This window comes from Theobroma umbraticum, unplaced genomic scaffold (assembly GCF_002168275.2).
Source record: "Theobroma umbraticum cultivar Fairchild unplaced genomic scaffold, ASM216827v3 scaffold_228.0, whole genome shotgun sequence".
Classification (NCBI taxonomy): domain Eukaryota; kingdom Viridiplantae; phylum Streptophyta; class Magnoliopsida; order Malvales; family Malvaceae; genus Theobroma; species Theobroma umbraticum.
This window is the reverse complement of record NW_018397274.1, coordinates 742144-756554: the sequence shown is the minus strand read 5'-3', so window position 1 is coordinate 756554 and position 14411 is coordinate 742144. Positions and strand designations below refer to the sequence as shown.

General features: G+C 36.9%; 3 protein-coding genes across 4 annotated transcripts; 1 reads left to right on the top strand and 2 right to left on the bottom strand.

Annotated features, from left to right (window-relative positions):
• Window positions 1-401: 401 nt before the first annotated feature.
• On the top strand, window positions 402-8644 carry MEE22 (maternal effect embryo arrest 22). 2 transcript variants are annotated; one of them, XM_021442390.2, is made up of 9 exons: window positions 402-630; window positions 807-871; window positions 973-1087; window positions 1377-3013; window positions 3709-5243; window positions 5408-5532; window positions 5655-6475; window positions 6871-6913; window positions 8051-8250. In XM_021442390.2, the coding sequence occupies exons 2-9, from the start codon at window positions 809-811 to the stop codon at window positions 8098-8100; spliced, it is 4389 nt and encodes a 1462-aa protein (XP_021298065.1). In that variant the 5' UTR covers window positions 402-630; window positions 807-808; the 3' UTR covers window positions 8101-8250. The 2 variants fall into 2 exon arrangements, with proteins under 2 accessions (XP_021298065.1, XP_021298063.1); XM_021442388.2 differs by having other exon boundaries at window positions 404-630; window positions 6871-6983; window positions 8051-8644.
• A 142-nt stretch (window positions 8645-8786) lies between these two features.
• On the bottom strand, window positions 8787-11880 carry LOC110427032 (berberine bridge enzyme-like 22). Its single transcript, XM_089785408.1, has one exon. It carries the CDS (start codon window positions 11438-11440, stop codon window positions 9839-9841), a length of 1602 nt encoding a protein of 533 aa, XP_089641534.1. The 5' UTR covers window positions 11441-11880; the 3' UTR covers window positions 8787-9838.
• A 503-nt stretch (window positions 11881-12383) lies between these two features.
• On the bottom strand, window positions 12384-13433 carry LOC110427314 (mitogen-activated protein kinase kinase kinase 20-like). The gene has a single exon (XM_021442807.2). The coding sequence runs from the start codon at window positions 13431-13433 to the stop codon at window positions 12384-12386; it is 1050 nt and encodes a 349-aa protein (XP_021298482.2).
• Window positions 13434-14411: the final 978 nt, after the last annotated feature.

Here is a 14411-nt window from a genome sequence, read left to right as displayed (position 1 = left end):
AAATTTTTACTTATAATTAATATAATACTTATTGAAATTCATTAATTATATTAACTATGAGGTTAAATTTTATTTATTAATATAATTTTTATCAATACCAAACATAAAATTTGATTTTAAATTTATTTGTATTTTAGATTCAAGTTTGAGTTTTTTAAGAATATTTAGTATTAAGTTTTGATTTTTAATACATCGATAGTTATTTTAATAGGATTCAAACTTAAGTAACTCAAAACCTAATTTTCGCGTAAATAAAAGTTATTCACAATTTATTAATTAAAAATTATTTATAGAATATTAATAAAAAAATGCTAAAAAAAATCACAAAAGAAATTTAAATGAAAACGTAGTTTAGCATTTTAAACTCTATCGGGTTAGATCCAACCGACTCCGAGACTTGTTTCTCACCCGGTCGACCCGCGAACGTGTTCTCTGCAGTCTCGCTCTCTTTCCCTGGTTATTAAAGTCTAACGTCTAGGGTTTATTTGCCACTCTCCTCTCTCCCTAATTGGAGTTTAGGATTTATCTTTTCTTCCCTTTTCTCTTTTTTTTTTAAAAGCTTTTTTTGTTTTGCGCCATTTGGTTTAGAACATGTGAGGCGCCATTCTCAGAATATTAAATTTAACAGAGGTAATTTTTTTTTAAAAATTAATTTCTATTGCGAGTTTCACGCTCCTGTGCTGCTTGTTTCCTGGGAATTTATCCCAGAAAAGAAAAGATTAGTGAGGAAAATTAAGAATGGTTTCGTTTATGAATTCTGATTATTTTAAATGATTCCTTTTTCTGAGTTCTGGATGCTTTTGCAGCAATGGCGGCGGATGTTCCAGACGCGCCAGAGGAGGATGTTCAAGTCTCACCCTGCTGTCAAGTGGTATGCTTTTCGATTTAGTGAAGGACGTTTTGCTATATTTCCGTCCTTTTCCTTTCCTTTACTCTCTTCTCTCTTAAAATTTTTTTTGTTCTCTTTTCCAGTGGAAAAACAAATATTCGAAGGCAGAAAAGGGGCGAATTTGTCTAAAGCAAGCAGTGCGTCTATTGGAAAGAGGATGTGATGATATTCAAGCCCAGAATCTGACTCTCAAGAAAGGTACAAATAATGCAACTGTAGCTTCTTTTTGTTCGTTTGTTGTTTTTTATTAGAGTTTGAAATTTGTATCTATCAGTTAATGTATGATATTGTAAGAAGTTGGAAACGTTTTGTAGAAACATATGTCGATGAATAGAATTAAACTATTGCATGCATTAAAAAGGTGCGCTTTCATACATTTAGCGGGGTCTTCTTTTGTCTATTGTGAATTTGTTTTTGTCATACAGATGTTCGATTTGAATTGGCCTGCAATTTTTGTTCCCCTAATCTGTAACTTTGCACCTTGCAGCATATGGAGAAGAACAAGCACGAGCAAAAGTGGAGAAAGAGGGCAGAGAAAAGGAATCGGCTTTAAGAGTTTCGTTGGAGAATGAGTTATGTGCTCTGAAGTCTGAGATATCTAACTTAAGGCAAAAAGGAGTTCCTGATGCTGAAGATAAAACTGATGAAATGAAGCTTCTTAAAGCTATAGTTTCTGACAGGGAGAAAGAAATCAACTGGCTCAAGGAGCTTGTTGAGAAAGAGAAGAAGAGGGCAGATTTGGAAAAGAAGAATGCTGCAGCAGAGAAGAAGAAAGCTGCTGAAGCATCAAAAGATGCAGAAACTGAGAAGGGTAAGGGTAGTGAAGAACGGAGGCTTGCTGATATTGAACGAAAGAAGGCTGAAGATTGTAGGACACAATTGGAGGCATTAAGAAAAGAAGTTAATGAAGCAAAATCCAAGTTGGTTTCTGAGAAGTCAAAGTTTGATAAGGCAACTAAGCAGCTACAAGAAGAGAAAAAGAAGACAGTTGAACAAAGAAAACGTGCTGATTTGTATATGGCTAAAGCAGAGGAGCAAAGGAAGATTGCAGAAGAAGCTACGAAGAAAGCGGCTGAAGAAAGAAAACGTGCTGATTTGGAGATGACTCAAGCAGAGGAGCAAAGGAAGATTGCAGAAGAAACTAAGAAGGAGGCTGTTGAAGAAAGAAAACATGCAGATATGGAGATGGCTAAAGTGGAGGAGAAAAGGAAGCTTGCAGAAGAAGCTAAGAAGAAGGCTGTTGAAGAAAGAAAACATGCAGATATGGAGATGGCTAAAGCAGAGGAGCAAAGAAAGCTCGCAGAAGAAACTACGAAGAAGGCTGTTGAAGAAAGAAAACTTGCCAATTTGGAGGTGGCTAATGTAGAGGAGCAAAAGAAGATTGCAGAAGCCACTAAGGAGGCTGTTGAAGAAAAGTTGCATGCTGACAATTTGTTCAAACAGCTGGAAGAGGCTAGAAGGAGGAATGGAGAACTAGAAAAGAAGCTACATGAACTTTCTGGCTCAAGAAATTTGGTGGAGGATCCTTTTGACCAACCAGATAGAAAAACAAGTGCTGAAGCTGCAACAAAAAAGACAGCACAATTGGAGGTTTTGATGAAAGATGCAGATAAATCAAAGGCAGTTTCCAAGTTGTTGCATTCTGAGGAGGTTCAGAAAGAGAAGGCTATCTTTGAGAGAAAACGAGCAGATTCAGAGATGAGGAAAGCGGAAAAGAAAAGAAAGCTTGTGGAAGTGAATCCTAAGAAGGCTATGGAAGAAAAACTCGGTGCTGATCATCTATTGAAGCAGTTGGAAGACGCTAGGCTGAAGATTGATGAACTGAAGAAGCAGATACATGAACTCTTGTCCTCTAGAAAAACGGTTGATGCTTTGGTTTTTTCATCTGACAAAGGCATTAGTGCTGAAGTAGCAAAAGTAAAGCTTTTGAAAAAACAACTGAAGTTTGAAAAACAACGAGTAAAGCATGCCAAAGATGTGGCTAAGTTGGAAAAGAGCCGTAGCAATCTTTTGCAACAAAAAGTAGGTTGCATGAAGCTTGAGTTAGTTCAGTTTATAAATCGCTTTGATGCACTGGATAAATGTTTCTCAACCCCTGCTGAAGGTATAGATGACATGGAAAAGGTTAGTTTCTCACTTTGCATTCATACCTCCTTTTTTAGGCTTTTTGCTTTTTGTCATTGTTCTTCCTTGAAATTTCAATTGTTTTGCTCATTGATGATTATAGTGATGTAATTCATTTTTGAAAAATAGGATACAGGTTTTGGCGTTTGATACTATACTTTGCTACTGGTTGATTTTTCTCAGACTGAAGGTTACGTGATGGCTCTTTAGTGTTATTGAACTGGTGGGTAGAGGATAAGTTTGCTTTCAATGCTACTTTAATTTGTGGGCAGTTTATAATGTATTTGCACATGATGGATATGGTTTATGATTCTGTGAAATTCCCTTAACTGCTTGGTAATTTTCCCAACCAGGGAAAAGCAGAAAAAAGAGGAAAAGGAAAAATTCCAAAAGAAAGGATGGGTGAAGAGAGAGGAGGAAGTGAGAGAGAGAGAGAGAAGAGTGGTGGGGGCAGAGAGAGAGAGAGAGAGAGCCTTCCTCCTCCTAATGATTTTGTGTAAACTTTTCTTATGATAATTTTTTAATAATAATTTAAATATTCTCTGTGCCTCATCTTAGTTTTAGGAGTTCATTTCATTTGCAATGCATAAGGTTGTTCGCTAAAAATGTATAGCTTTTTGCTCTTTTTCTTTATTATTAATTCTGCTGAGATTCTAATCATGGTTGTATATGGGATTGTTTGATATTCTTTGCAGGCTGGAGACTTCGCAAATATGCAATGGTTGAAGGTAAAAGAAAATTTACGGAGTTTAAATTTCCGTCAAACATGTCTTCAAACTGAAAATCAACTTCTGAAGACTATGTGCATGGATACAACTCCGTTCAATCCTCTTGGGGAAACATTTCAACATGATGCACGTTTGCTTCCTATACAAGGAGGGAACTGTACTGAATCCATCACAGGTATTAATTCTAAATTGGAGTCTCTGCTTGGAGGCTCTAATCGAAAAAAGTTACAGAGTTCTGCAATAAATTCCAGTACAGCATCTTTTTCTGATAGACAGTTGGTGGGCTCACAGGAAAGGGGTGCTTTTTCTGTTACCACGTCAGCAAAACTGGGGGAAGAGATCTTAAATGTAGAACAAACTGTTTCGGGTATGTCTGGTGAAGTTACAAAAAATAGGTGCAATGAAAATCTTGCGGTGGTTGCTGAAAATAGTGTTAGAAGTCCTCTTCCTGTTGATCCTCTAGGAAGAGTTAATGGCTGTGGTAAGAAGAGAAGGAGGATACTTAATGCTGTAGAATCTATTGAACTTCTGTGCTTAGAGAGTAAAAAGTTGCATCTGCAGCTGGAGGACAAGCTGTCTGCTTTGCATGGCGTGGTAAGAGGACAAATGGACAAACCCACAGAAGAAGCTAAACTTCTGAGATCTAACCTGCAAGATATTACATATGCTGTGCATGATAGGTCTCATAAGAAGAGAAAAATATCTCATGAAGAGACAGTGGCTATGCAGCAATCTTGTGATGGTCTGCAGTTGACACAGATGCAAAATAGCCTGGAACATTTGGAAGATGCAAATGTATTCAGACCAGCTTCTCAACCTGCCAATAACTTGATGAATTCAACAAAGGTTTCTGGAGAGGTCATATGTGATCCTCATACGATTGACCCTAAAATTTTGGTTGGTTTTAAGGAAGTAGTGAACAGAAACTATATGAAATTGCTGGACTTGGATGATGCTGTGGAGGAGGAATGCTATAGGATGGCAGCAGAGATGCCTGTATCCCCTACTCTTCCTGAGATTGAATTTCCAGGTGTCGAAACATTTGAGGTGGATCAATTTAGACATAGACATGATGAGAATTGTGAAAGATTTTCTCATGAGGATGAAAATGTTGCATCTTCTAATAGTTTTGATGTTATTAACATGGAGAAAGGTTCTAATAAGGTGCCATGTAATAGGGCGGACACTTCGCTTAAAGTATTGCAACATGAAAATGAGTGTTCTCTTGGTACCATTGACATTCCAAGGAGTAATGTGAATGGTATTTGCAGTACCATGCCAGCAGGAAGAGCCTGTTTAAGACATCCCCAGAACTCTGGAGTCTTTGAAAGAATTCCAAAATACTGTGTTGTGTTCTCTGACATCAAGGATGCTAGCAGTATCTCTAGAATTTTTTTTGCCACTAAAAGTTGTATGGCTCAATGCTCTTTGCCTGCTCAGACTGAGTTTGTCGTGCATAGAATTTTACATGCTCTTAAGCTAGAAGAAAATCTTTTAGCCAAGTAAGTGTTCTATTGTCATCAAGATATGCTATAATGTCTGCTGTTGAGGACTGTCTTTGAGTTCTTTACCTCTGATTAGTTCATTCTGATACTCTGCTTCAATTCCAATATCTGTCATTTTGGTTGAGCTTTTCTTTCTAAAATTTCTTGAATTCTTGTTTCAGGGAGAAGGTTTGTGTATTTTTCTCGCTGGTTCTTCTCAACTTGTGTACAGCTACTTCAGGGAAGTGCTCTCTGATGAGGGATCTCATCCCCTGCTTACATTTGTTTGCTGAGCACATAAATGCAGGTACCTTCATACTTTTATTTATGTCTTGGTTTCATTGGATTTGTTATATCTGTATCAGCTCTTGTAATTTTATTATATAGTTGTTTCAGCTTTGACTTTATTTAACTGTTCTTTTGGTGCAGTGATGTCTGATGCTGAGACAAGAAGTGTAGTGGCTGAATTATGTTTGGATGAACTGCTTAGTGTAATTGAGGATTTTCTTATAGAGGGGAGAATTTTGTTGAATACTGATTTGTCTTCTGAGTCTTCTATTGAATGTGATTCAAGAATACATGTCACTGTTGATGGTTCTGATGTAATATTGTTACATGAAGCAGCTTCAGCTGACCTGTTGGTGGCAGGTAGCATTATATTGGGTTCTATATGTGCAGCTGCTGACCGTACTGGCTTTATGTGTGAGGCTGTTTATAACATTTTCCGGGTGCATAGGTATGACATCTCGGTGGTTCTGCTTGTTCTTCATGTGTTTGCTTATGTGGGTGGTGATAAAATTTTCACCTCAAGAAAGCATAGTTTGACAATGACTGTGTTGAAATCGATAGTCGTGTTCCTTGAAAGAGAACATGCACCGGTGGCTACAGCGACACTTTCATTGGTGGCTGAGGCTCAAGCTCAGTACCATGCATGTGTTGGATGCCCATTTTCGAAGGATGTGCTTTCTGTAGATATTGTTGTCTCGTTACTCTTTGAAAAGCTGCAGAATTATGTGCAGTCAGGAATTATGCATCAAGAACTGACAGCAAATTCGTCAAATTCAAATGTCATGTCCATTCAGGATAAAACTGAACAAAATTTGGGTTGTGTCGTTGATATGAATTGTGATGTATCGTGCTGTTTAGACAAATACAGCGTGTCAGGTAAACTGTCAGGATCATTTGTCGCTGGGACTTTGTGTCACATTAGTGATGTCTTATCGTTGATAGAGCTTCTTGCATGCAATATGGTACGTGTTCGAACTAATTATGTTTGTTGTTTGTTGTGAGTGGTACTCTTTTAGTAGCTTTTGATACAACTAATGCTTTTTACCTTTTGTTTTTTGAAAGAAAAAATGCAGAAAAGAAAAAGTAGCGAAAAGTAGTGTTTGGCTATGACTTTCCCTCTTTGATGGAAGCAAAATTTTTGAATTTTTATATTGAAAAAATTCTTAAAGTTTTCTGCCTTTAGTTCTATTATAAATGATATTTGTACTGTTTTAAATATATATATTTTAAAGTAAAAGCCAAAAGGGAAATGCCAAATATTTGGTTTTGGATTTTGCTTTATAGTAGTGACATTTTTTGTTCTTTTGTACTGAGATTTGAAACCTGACTTTTTTTTTTAATGTTTTGTTGAATGCAGAGCTGGGTCTGGACATGTGAGAAAATCATCGCCCAGCTGTTGGGTATGTTGGAATCACCTGTTCTTGAGAACCTCACTCTTGCTATTATTATTCTTCTTGGTCAACTTGGGAGGTATTCTTTTGTTGAATTTTGTCTGGTTTTATATGTTTTAACTTTTCTGGTCCTTGATGTAGTTATTATTGTTTCGGCCATGATGAAATCTTAATGTTTTAATTTTGGTTGGGAGCACCATTTATCCTGTTATATTTGGATGAAACTCAATTTAAGAAAAAGGAAGATTAAATTACTGATTTGGTCCCTGTAGTTATCAAATTATGGGGATTATCCTCTCTTCTTTTATTTCGAGTTTCGAGTATTTTGTTCCTCCTATTTTATCTAATGTGGATTTTGGTTGCTCCTTCAATAATCACGGTAAAATTAGTGACATAGACTGTTAAATTTATGTCATGACTATTGTTTGACTGGCGTGGCAAGGTATAATGTTTTTTTGACTATTTCTTATCAATTCTGTTTTATCAGATTTATTTGTTATTTATTTTAGATAAATATTTTGTTTTGCTTTTTTATTCTAAAGAATAGTCACGTCAGCTAAAAAATGATAAAAGCAACTTCCTGCATTATTGTTTAGACAATCATTGTTAGAATATTTGACTATTTTTTGTTTTAATTTTTGCAATGCATTGTTGTCTTCCTGCTAAAGCAAATGGCTGCAGGCATACGATTATCATCTGCTATTTTGTCAAAACTAATGGGGAAAGAAAGAAAAAAGTCCTGGGGTTTTATACAGTTTTGTGATTTGAAAACATCAGTTACTGAAATAATTAGCTGACATACTGGTATGGATGGTAACCTGCTACCTTGTGAAGATGTACATGAGGATTTGCATTTAGAAGAAATCATAAATTGATTAATATATCATAGGTTCCACTGAGTCTTAGGCTTCAGTTAAAGTGGAAAAGGTGTATGGTTGGTATTGGTTTTGCCTGGACTTATCTGTCTACCTTGTAGTACTGGTAGCTACATGACATGGCATGGTGAATTGTTATGAGATCCTTATTTTATGGGGGAGCATGTCACAGTTATGGGGGACCTACTAATAATAATATACAGCTGAGAAAATTCATAGTTTTTCAGAAGTCTCACATAGCTTTAACATTAAAATTATGTCTTTTTTTCAGGGTTGGAGTTGATGCTGTTGGATATGAAGATAAAGAGGTTGAAAACTTGAGGGTTAAGCTATCTGCTTTTCTGTTTCGGGAGACTACTATTGGAGCGGGTCTTCCTATCCAGCTTGCGACTGTTAGTGCTTTGCTTGGGCTTATATCCCTTGATTTTCAGAAAGTTATTCAGAAGAATGTTAAGCTTCCGGTCATGTCAGATCAATTTGTTCCTACAGATCTTATAAGAAGCTGGTTTCCTTTGTTGACTGAAGAGCAACGAGCAATGTCTATCAGACTCTTCCAGTCTGTTGACTGAGATAGTTGCATCATCAGCTTGCTGTGAAATTCGAGTTGCAATATTTTCAAATTAGGATACATGTAAGGAATTTTGGTAGAGCTTTATCATATGAGCAATTAAAAGTAGTTTCTCCAGACTGGTGGGTTTTGGGACATGAACACCTTTTTGTTTCAGTTTCATGTTACCCCAGTCTGTGACTGCATAGTGTTGGGGCACAACTGTATCCTATTGGTGTTGTCTGTACAAACATTATTTTGATTTGTTCAAAGAAATTATGGAAATTCAAACTTTCCAACTTGAATTTCATTTTTGTTGCTCATGGCTTTTCGTCTTTGCAATTTTTTCCTTTGGAAGTTTTTCCATTAAAATTGCAGTTGCAGAGCACTGTGCAGTTCAGGTTATTATTAGATGATCCCTGTCACCTCTGCTGAACAGGAGTTGGCCACATCTTCCTAGCGAGAAAGGCCCTTTGGCTATGATTGAAGAATAGGAGTCGGCCCTGTGCCGTTTGTTTTTGGTTGATGGGGAAAGACACTTCAGGCTCCCAAACAGATAGTGGCTAGTTCACAGTACAGAATGTTTAAAGCTGTAAGTCTTCACTTCCATCTTTTTTTTTTTCCTTTTTACTGTTTCTTAAATATATATACCAACGCCAAGCAATTATTTCATTGCATGATAGTGTTCTGGCATCTATAGAATACTTAGAACGGCTAAACCCCTGTGAAGGTCATTATAAGAAATAAGAAAGATTGATAGGAGATGATCACATATTGGCTTGAGTAGTTGCCTAGTCAATGGCTTGAGGTCCTATAGTTTGCTTTTGATGCTTTTCCTGCCCCTAACTTTACTGCTATTCTAATTTTAGATAACAGTTGTTAGCAATTTAAGGCTATTTTCTTTGTTAAGGTTTTTTGATAATTGTGCTAACAAGAATAGCTTTAGTGCTATTATTTGTCTACATAAGTAAAATGTAACTTACCTGCTTTTTATCATCCATTTAGAGCAACCTTTTTCTTTGATTTCTTAATTTTTTTTCCTTGTTTTAAAATCACAAAAGAAGTGTTTCAATTATGAATGGTAGTAGCAATAAAATCGTAGAAACTTATTAGATGGCATGGGAAAAGCTTATCAGTTAAATGATTGCTTCTCGCTATATTTCATACTTTGGAGCAATGCAGATGGCACATAAAAAAGAAACCCCAAAGTTTGTGTGTTGGGAAAAATCTCAGTCGAAATGCAAGTGATAAGCAGCAAAAACTTATTAACACAATGCGATGACTCTTTATCTGCTCCTTGTATCCTTTTATATTTAGCAGTCAACCGAGACTGGTTCCTGATATTTTCTCGTTGCAAGCTGTGACATTCTCTTTGGTAACCAAAAAATATAGGGAACTTGAAATCCTGGGAAATTTTCATCATTGTGTTGAAGAAATCAAGTCTTGGTTAGAATTTAGAAACTCTAATTGATATAGAGGGATTGTGCTAGATAGAGTTTCAGAAACATTTATTTATTTGTATTTCCTTTTCCCAGGTGTGGGAAGAGGTGGAATGCTCTGTTCATTTCTAAAAAAATTCTGTGGATCTGTCATGCTTTTCACCCTTGCCAGTCTCTTGAAGTTACCCTTGAAGTACTTTTTGCCCCATTCACTTGCCTCTGCATAGCTTGTGCTGCCCTGGCTGTTGGTTCCCAAGTCCAGATCCCTGTAGTTAAGATAGGCAGCCCTTGGAGCTTTTGAAACATATGGGCTCATGTATTCATATAACATCCTGATCCAGTATATATGCTTGTGGGAAGCCTTGACATCGTTTACTTGCCATTTCACTATGTACTGTATATTGTACAAATTCTCCTTTCTGTGGGGAAAAGGTACTGCAGATTCGGGAATTGTATTCATCTTTCCACCAAAGGGATCCATTATTATGAAAACCATCTCTTCAGCTAAAAACATCTTCCATATTCCTTCTAGTCCTTCTTCAGGTATTGGTTCCCTAACAAAATCTGATTTTGCCTTAAAACTGCTCTTATATAGTTGAGTTTTGTCCAACAAGGCCTCTAGGGGCTGCCCTTGCTGGAATCCTGCAAAATAGAGGGTGGATTCAACCCAACTCATTTGAATGCAGTCCTCAGCCAGCAATCCAAGCACAGGGAAGCTTTCATTCATAAATGGTATAAGTCTGTCAATTTCTCCAAGAAATAGTGAGTTGAAAGAAGCTTGGATGGTTTTGTTATTTCTGTGGCCACTTCCTGGGACATCTTGAATGATGACCCTGATGAACAGATCTTCAGGTAATTTATCAGCAATGTATTGCCACCTATGCACCAGCTTTGTTGCACCTTGTTCTATTGTTTTGGAAATGGTAAAAGCTGTCACTGTCGGTGGAACTCGAACAAGCCTGATTTTCCAAGAAAGTATGATCCCGAAGCTTGCACCGCCACCTCCTCTAATTGCCCAAAACAGGTTCTCACCCATGGCTTTTCTGTCCAAAATTCGTCCATTGACATCCACCAAGTAAGCATCTAGGACATTATCAGCCGCAAGGCCATACTTCCTCATCAAGGTCCCCAAACCACCTCCGCTGAAGTGTCCACCAACCCCTACAGTCGGGCAGAGTCCAGCAGGGAATGCATGGATGCTACTTTTCTTGCCTATGGCATAGTAAAGCTCACCTAGAGTCGCCCCAGACTGAACCCAAGCGGTTTCTTCCTCAACATTGATTTCTATTGCTCGAAGGTTGGTAAGATCAATGATGATAAATGGGGTCTTGCATGAGTATGATAGGCCTTCATAGTCATGGCCACCACTTCGGACCCTGATTTGCAGACCAAGCTTTTTGCTACAAAGAAGGGCTGCGTGGATTTCAGACTCATGGAAGGGTGTGATTATGAGAAGAGGTGTTGAGGTTGAGGAATTCAACCATCTCATGTTTTGTAAAGTAGACCGCAAAATAGATGAATATAAAGGGGAATCTGAGGTGAAGATGATTTCAAAGCTTCTAGTGTAGTCTCTAAACTGGGTTGACATACACCGCACAAAATCGCCATGGATTGAATCCGAAATAGCCTGCGAAATGAAGAGGGATAGCAGAGAAACTAGAACTTTATGTTTCATTTCTCTCTTATCTCTTGAATCCAGGCAACCTGATGGGTTTTGAGTATATATTTAAACTGCACTTTCTTGGATAAAGTGGAGCGTTTCAGCAGCAGTCCTCGCTCTAAGGTCGGCTTGTCGCCTCTGCAGAATTTTATGGTAACATCAAATAGAAGAATGGCGATCATTCCAATCTTGAAAGTGAAGAAGATCCATTAAATTAACTCTCTTGTCCTTTATATCTGAGTCGGCAACCAATGTCATCACCAGCTTTTCCTTACATAATTAATTTAGCAGATATAATGTCTCATTTGTAGTCCAATCAGCATCTTTTTTTTGAATCCATTAACCAAAGACAGGAGTCCTAACTACTACTGAAGAATTCTCGATATGATGCAGTTAATAGATATATTTTGTTATTGTTAATGCTGATATTCGAAACTTATCCGAACTTGAGATGAGTACTAAAATTTATACTCGAATTTGTCTTAAATTTGAATATAAACATATCTAAATCTTATGTTATGGGTTGGATGTTGATGAATATAGTCTGTTGACATCTTTGGTTTTTGTTCTAACATGCGCTACAGTTAGAATGCTAATGTCTGAGAGTTTATTTTGTCGCAAAACAAAAGTAATCAACACAGATTTTGACCCAACAATATAAAAGCTTAATTATAGGGATGTGCATGGGGAATATCTATATGAAAATATAAACTTTTAGCAATGTGTACAATTGCCCACTACTCAATTAGACAGAAAAATTAATTAAGCATTTCAAGTACAAAGATTAATGACTGGATATAAAAAATACCATGTCATGTCAAGAACATTTGATAAGAAAAATCCGGAGAAGATAAACTAAAAAAACCAATGGAACGATACTAGAATTCCTTTAATAGCAAGTTCTTTACAAATATAAACAAGAAGAAGAAGAAGAAGAAGAAGAAAGAAGGGTAATTCTCTACTGTATTCTCAACTTTGAGGTCCCATGTTGATTCTTTTGCATGCACCAGACGCCCAACTTCATATCCGTAACTTGTTTTATTAGCTGCATCCTGAACAAGTCGTCTAGAATTTTTCTTGTTCCAGTTGGGAACAACTCGTAACCTTCTGGAGAGTGGAATGCTTCTGCCACTTGAAAATTTATTGAAGGAAGGAATGGGTTGCATTGCAGGAAACCTGTTGCAGGGAGAGAAGAGGTGTGCTCTGGGAGAAGATAAGGGTGGCTTAACAGCATACTAGCTGTCCACCTTTCGTTGGGATCCCTAGCGAAACACTTCATTAGGAAATTCTTGCCCATACTCGACGTGTTTTCTGGGATGTTGGGTGATTCTCCCCTCAAAAGCTTGTCCCTCAAATCCTTCAGATCATGAAAAGCAAATGGCAATTTACCAGTAAGCATCTCAACCATTATGCAACCGAGTGACCATATATCCAATGCCCCAGTGATGTATCCGATGATAGATTCCGGAGACATGTAAGGAGCAGTACCTCGAAAACCATATTCCCAATCATTTGTGTCTTTGACCCCATACTTTTTAACTAACCCAAAGTCGGCAATCTTTAAAGTATCTAAACTAATCCCATCTTGAGAAGGGAAAACCAGAATATTCTCTGGTTTGAGATCAGAATGGATGTATCCTTTTCGGTGAATATCGACGAGCCCTTCAAGTATCATCCGTGCATAGAACTTAGCATGTCGTTCTGGTATTTTGCCACCGTAGTCCTTCATCAAATCCAAAAGACATCCCCCTGAAGCATATTCAAGAAACAGGTTGAAAATCTTTCTTCCACATTCTACACTGGTGAAACCACCGAAGCATCGAACGATATTGGGGCAACCAATAAACTGTTGAAGGATTTCCTGTTCCTTGTGAAGGGTAGAAGCCATTTCCTCATCAGCAGATTTCACAGCATATAACTGAGCAGTAGGAACACTTGTTTTCAGCAAATATACGATGCCATACGTTCCCTTTCCAAGAACCCTAATCCTCGCTCCTTTCACCTCCATTCTCTCTTAATTAACTTGAAGAACTGATGCTGTTATTAGAATTTTCATATATATATATATGTGATTGGAACTTATTGAGCTCAAAGTTGGTTTTTAAGTTCATATAGAATAAGGATTTTGTTGCTTCCCCTTTAAGTTAAAAATTTGATTCAAATTTCAAAAAAGAAAAAAAGTTATATATTTGATTCGAGTAGAAGACTAGTGATACATGAACACTACTACTTTGTCAGGGTCAACATATCCAGGGGTATCGGCAACCACAGTATAGACATGGCTGTCACCTTCAAGTGTGAACGCCTTGCATAACCCAGAATCAGATAGTTTTGCATGCAAGCTTTCAGTCAACAAGATGTTGCTGCACTTCACATTTCTGTGGATTATAGGTGCAAATACTCCAGTCCTTCATTTCATTTTTTGTTTATTATTAATTAGCATTCATTCCCAAATAAAATGGGAAGAACAGAGATTAAAAAAATTGGGAAAATATGCATGCCAATCAACTTTGTGCTGCTTCCAGGACTATATATGCCAAGTCTTCCTTCCCAATTCAAAACACCTCTACTGCAATTTTTTTCTTTTTCATTTTTCTTTTTTTTTTGAAAATTAAGAATCATTTCAAATCAAAAGCTTTTTTATTTTCATTTAAATGTAATAAAAGAAAAACTAACCATGTTTTGATTGAAGATTAAAATTACTGAAGCTAAGAATCATTGAATTAACAATTTTCCAAAACAAAAAAAAAAAAGAACCATTGAATTGACTTAATTAAGAGTTTGTGCTTATTGGTTAATTTTTGAAGTATTGGGTTTTATTTCTCTCACTTCTCTCTCGATTTTTCCTTCTTCTTTGACTGTACATGATCATCTGTTTTTCGCAGAAAATATCCATTATTCCACATTAATGCATTATACTGATGAACAATTTTATACAGGCATCTCATCTGACATAAACTCTCTTAAGTGAATAAGTTGGAGTATG

Excerpts from the sequence above, each read along its gene's own strand:
- MEE22 (XM_021442388.2), top strand. The coding sequence starts at position 809 with ATGGCGGCGGATGTTCCAGACGCGCCAGAGGAGGATGTTCAAGTCTCA. Across the intron at positions 1,088-1,376 it reads GAATCTGACTCTCAAGAAAG|CATATGGAGAAGAACAAGCA; the intron begins GTACAAATAATG and ends TGCACCTTGCAG. Across the intron at positions 5,533-5,654 it reads TGCTGAGCACATAAATGCAG|TGATGTCTGATGCTGAGACA; the intron begins GTACCTTCATAC and ends CTTTTGGTGCAG.
- LOC110427032 (XM_089785408.1), bottom strand. The coding sequence starts at position 11,440 with ATGAAACATAAAGTTCTAGTTTCTCTGCTATCCCTCTTCATTTCGCAG.
- LOC110427314 (XM_021442807.2), bottom strand. The coding sequence starts at position 13,433 with ATGGAGGTGAAAGGAGCGAGGATTAGGGTTCTTGGAAAGGGAACGTAT.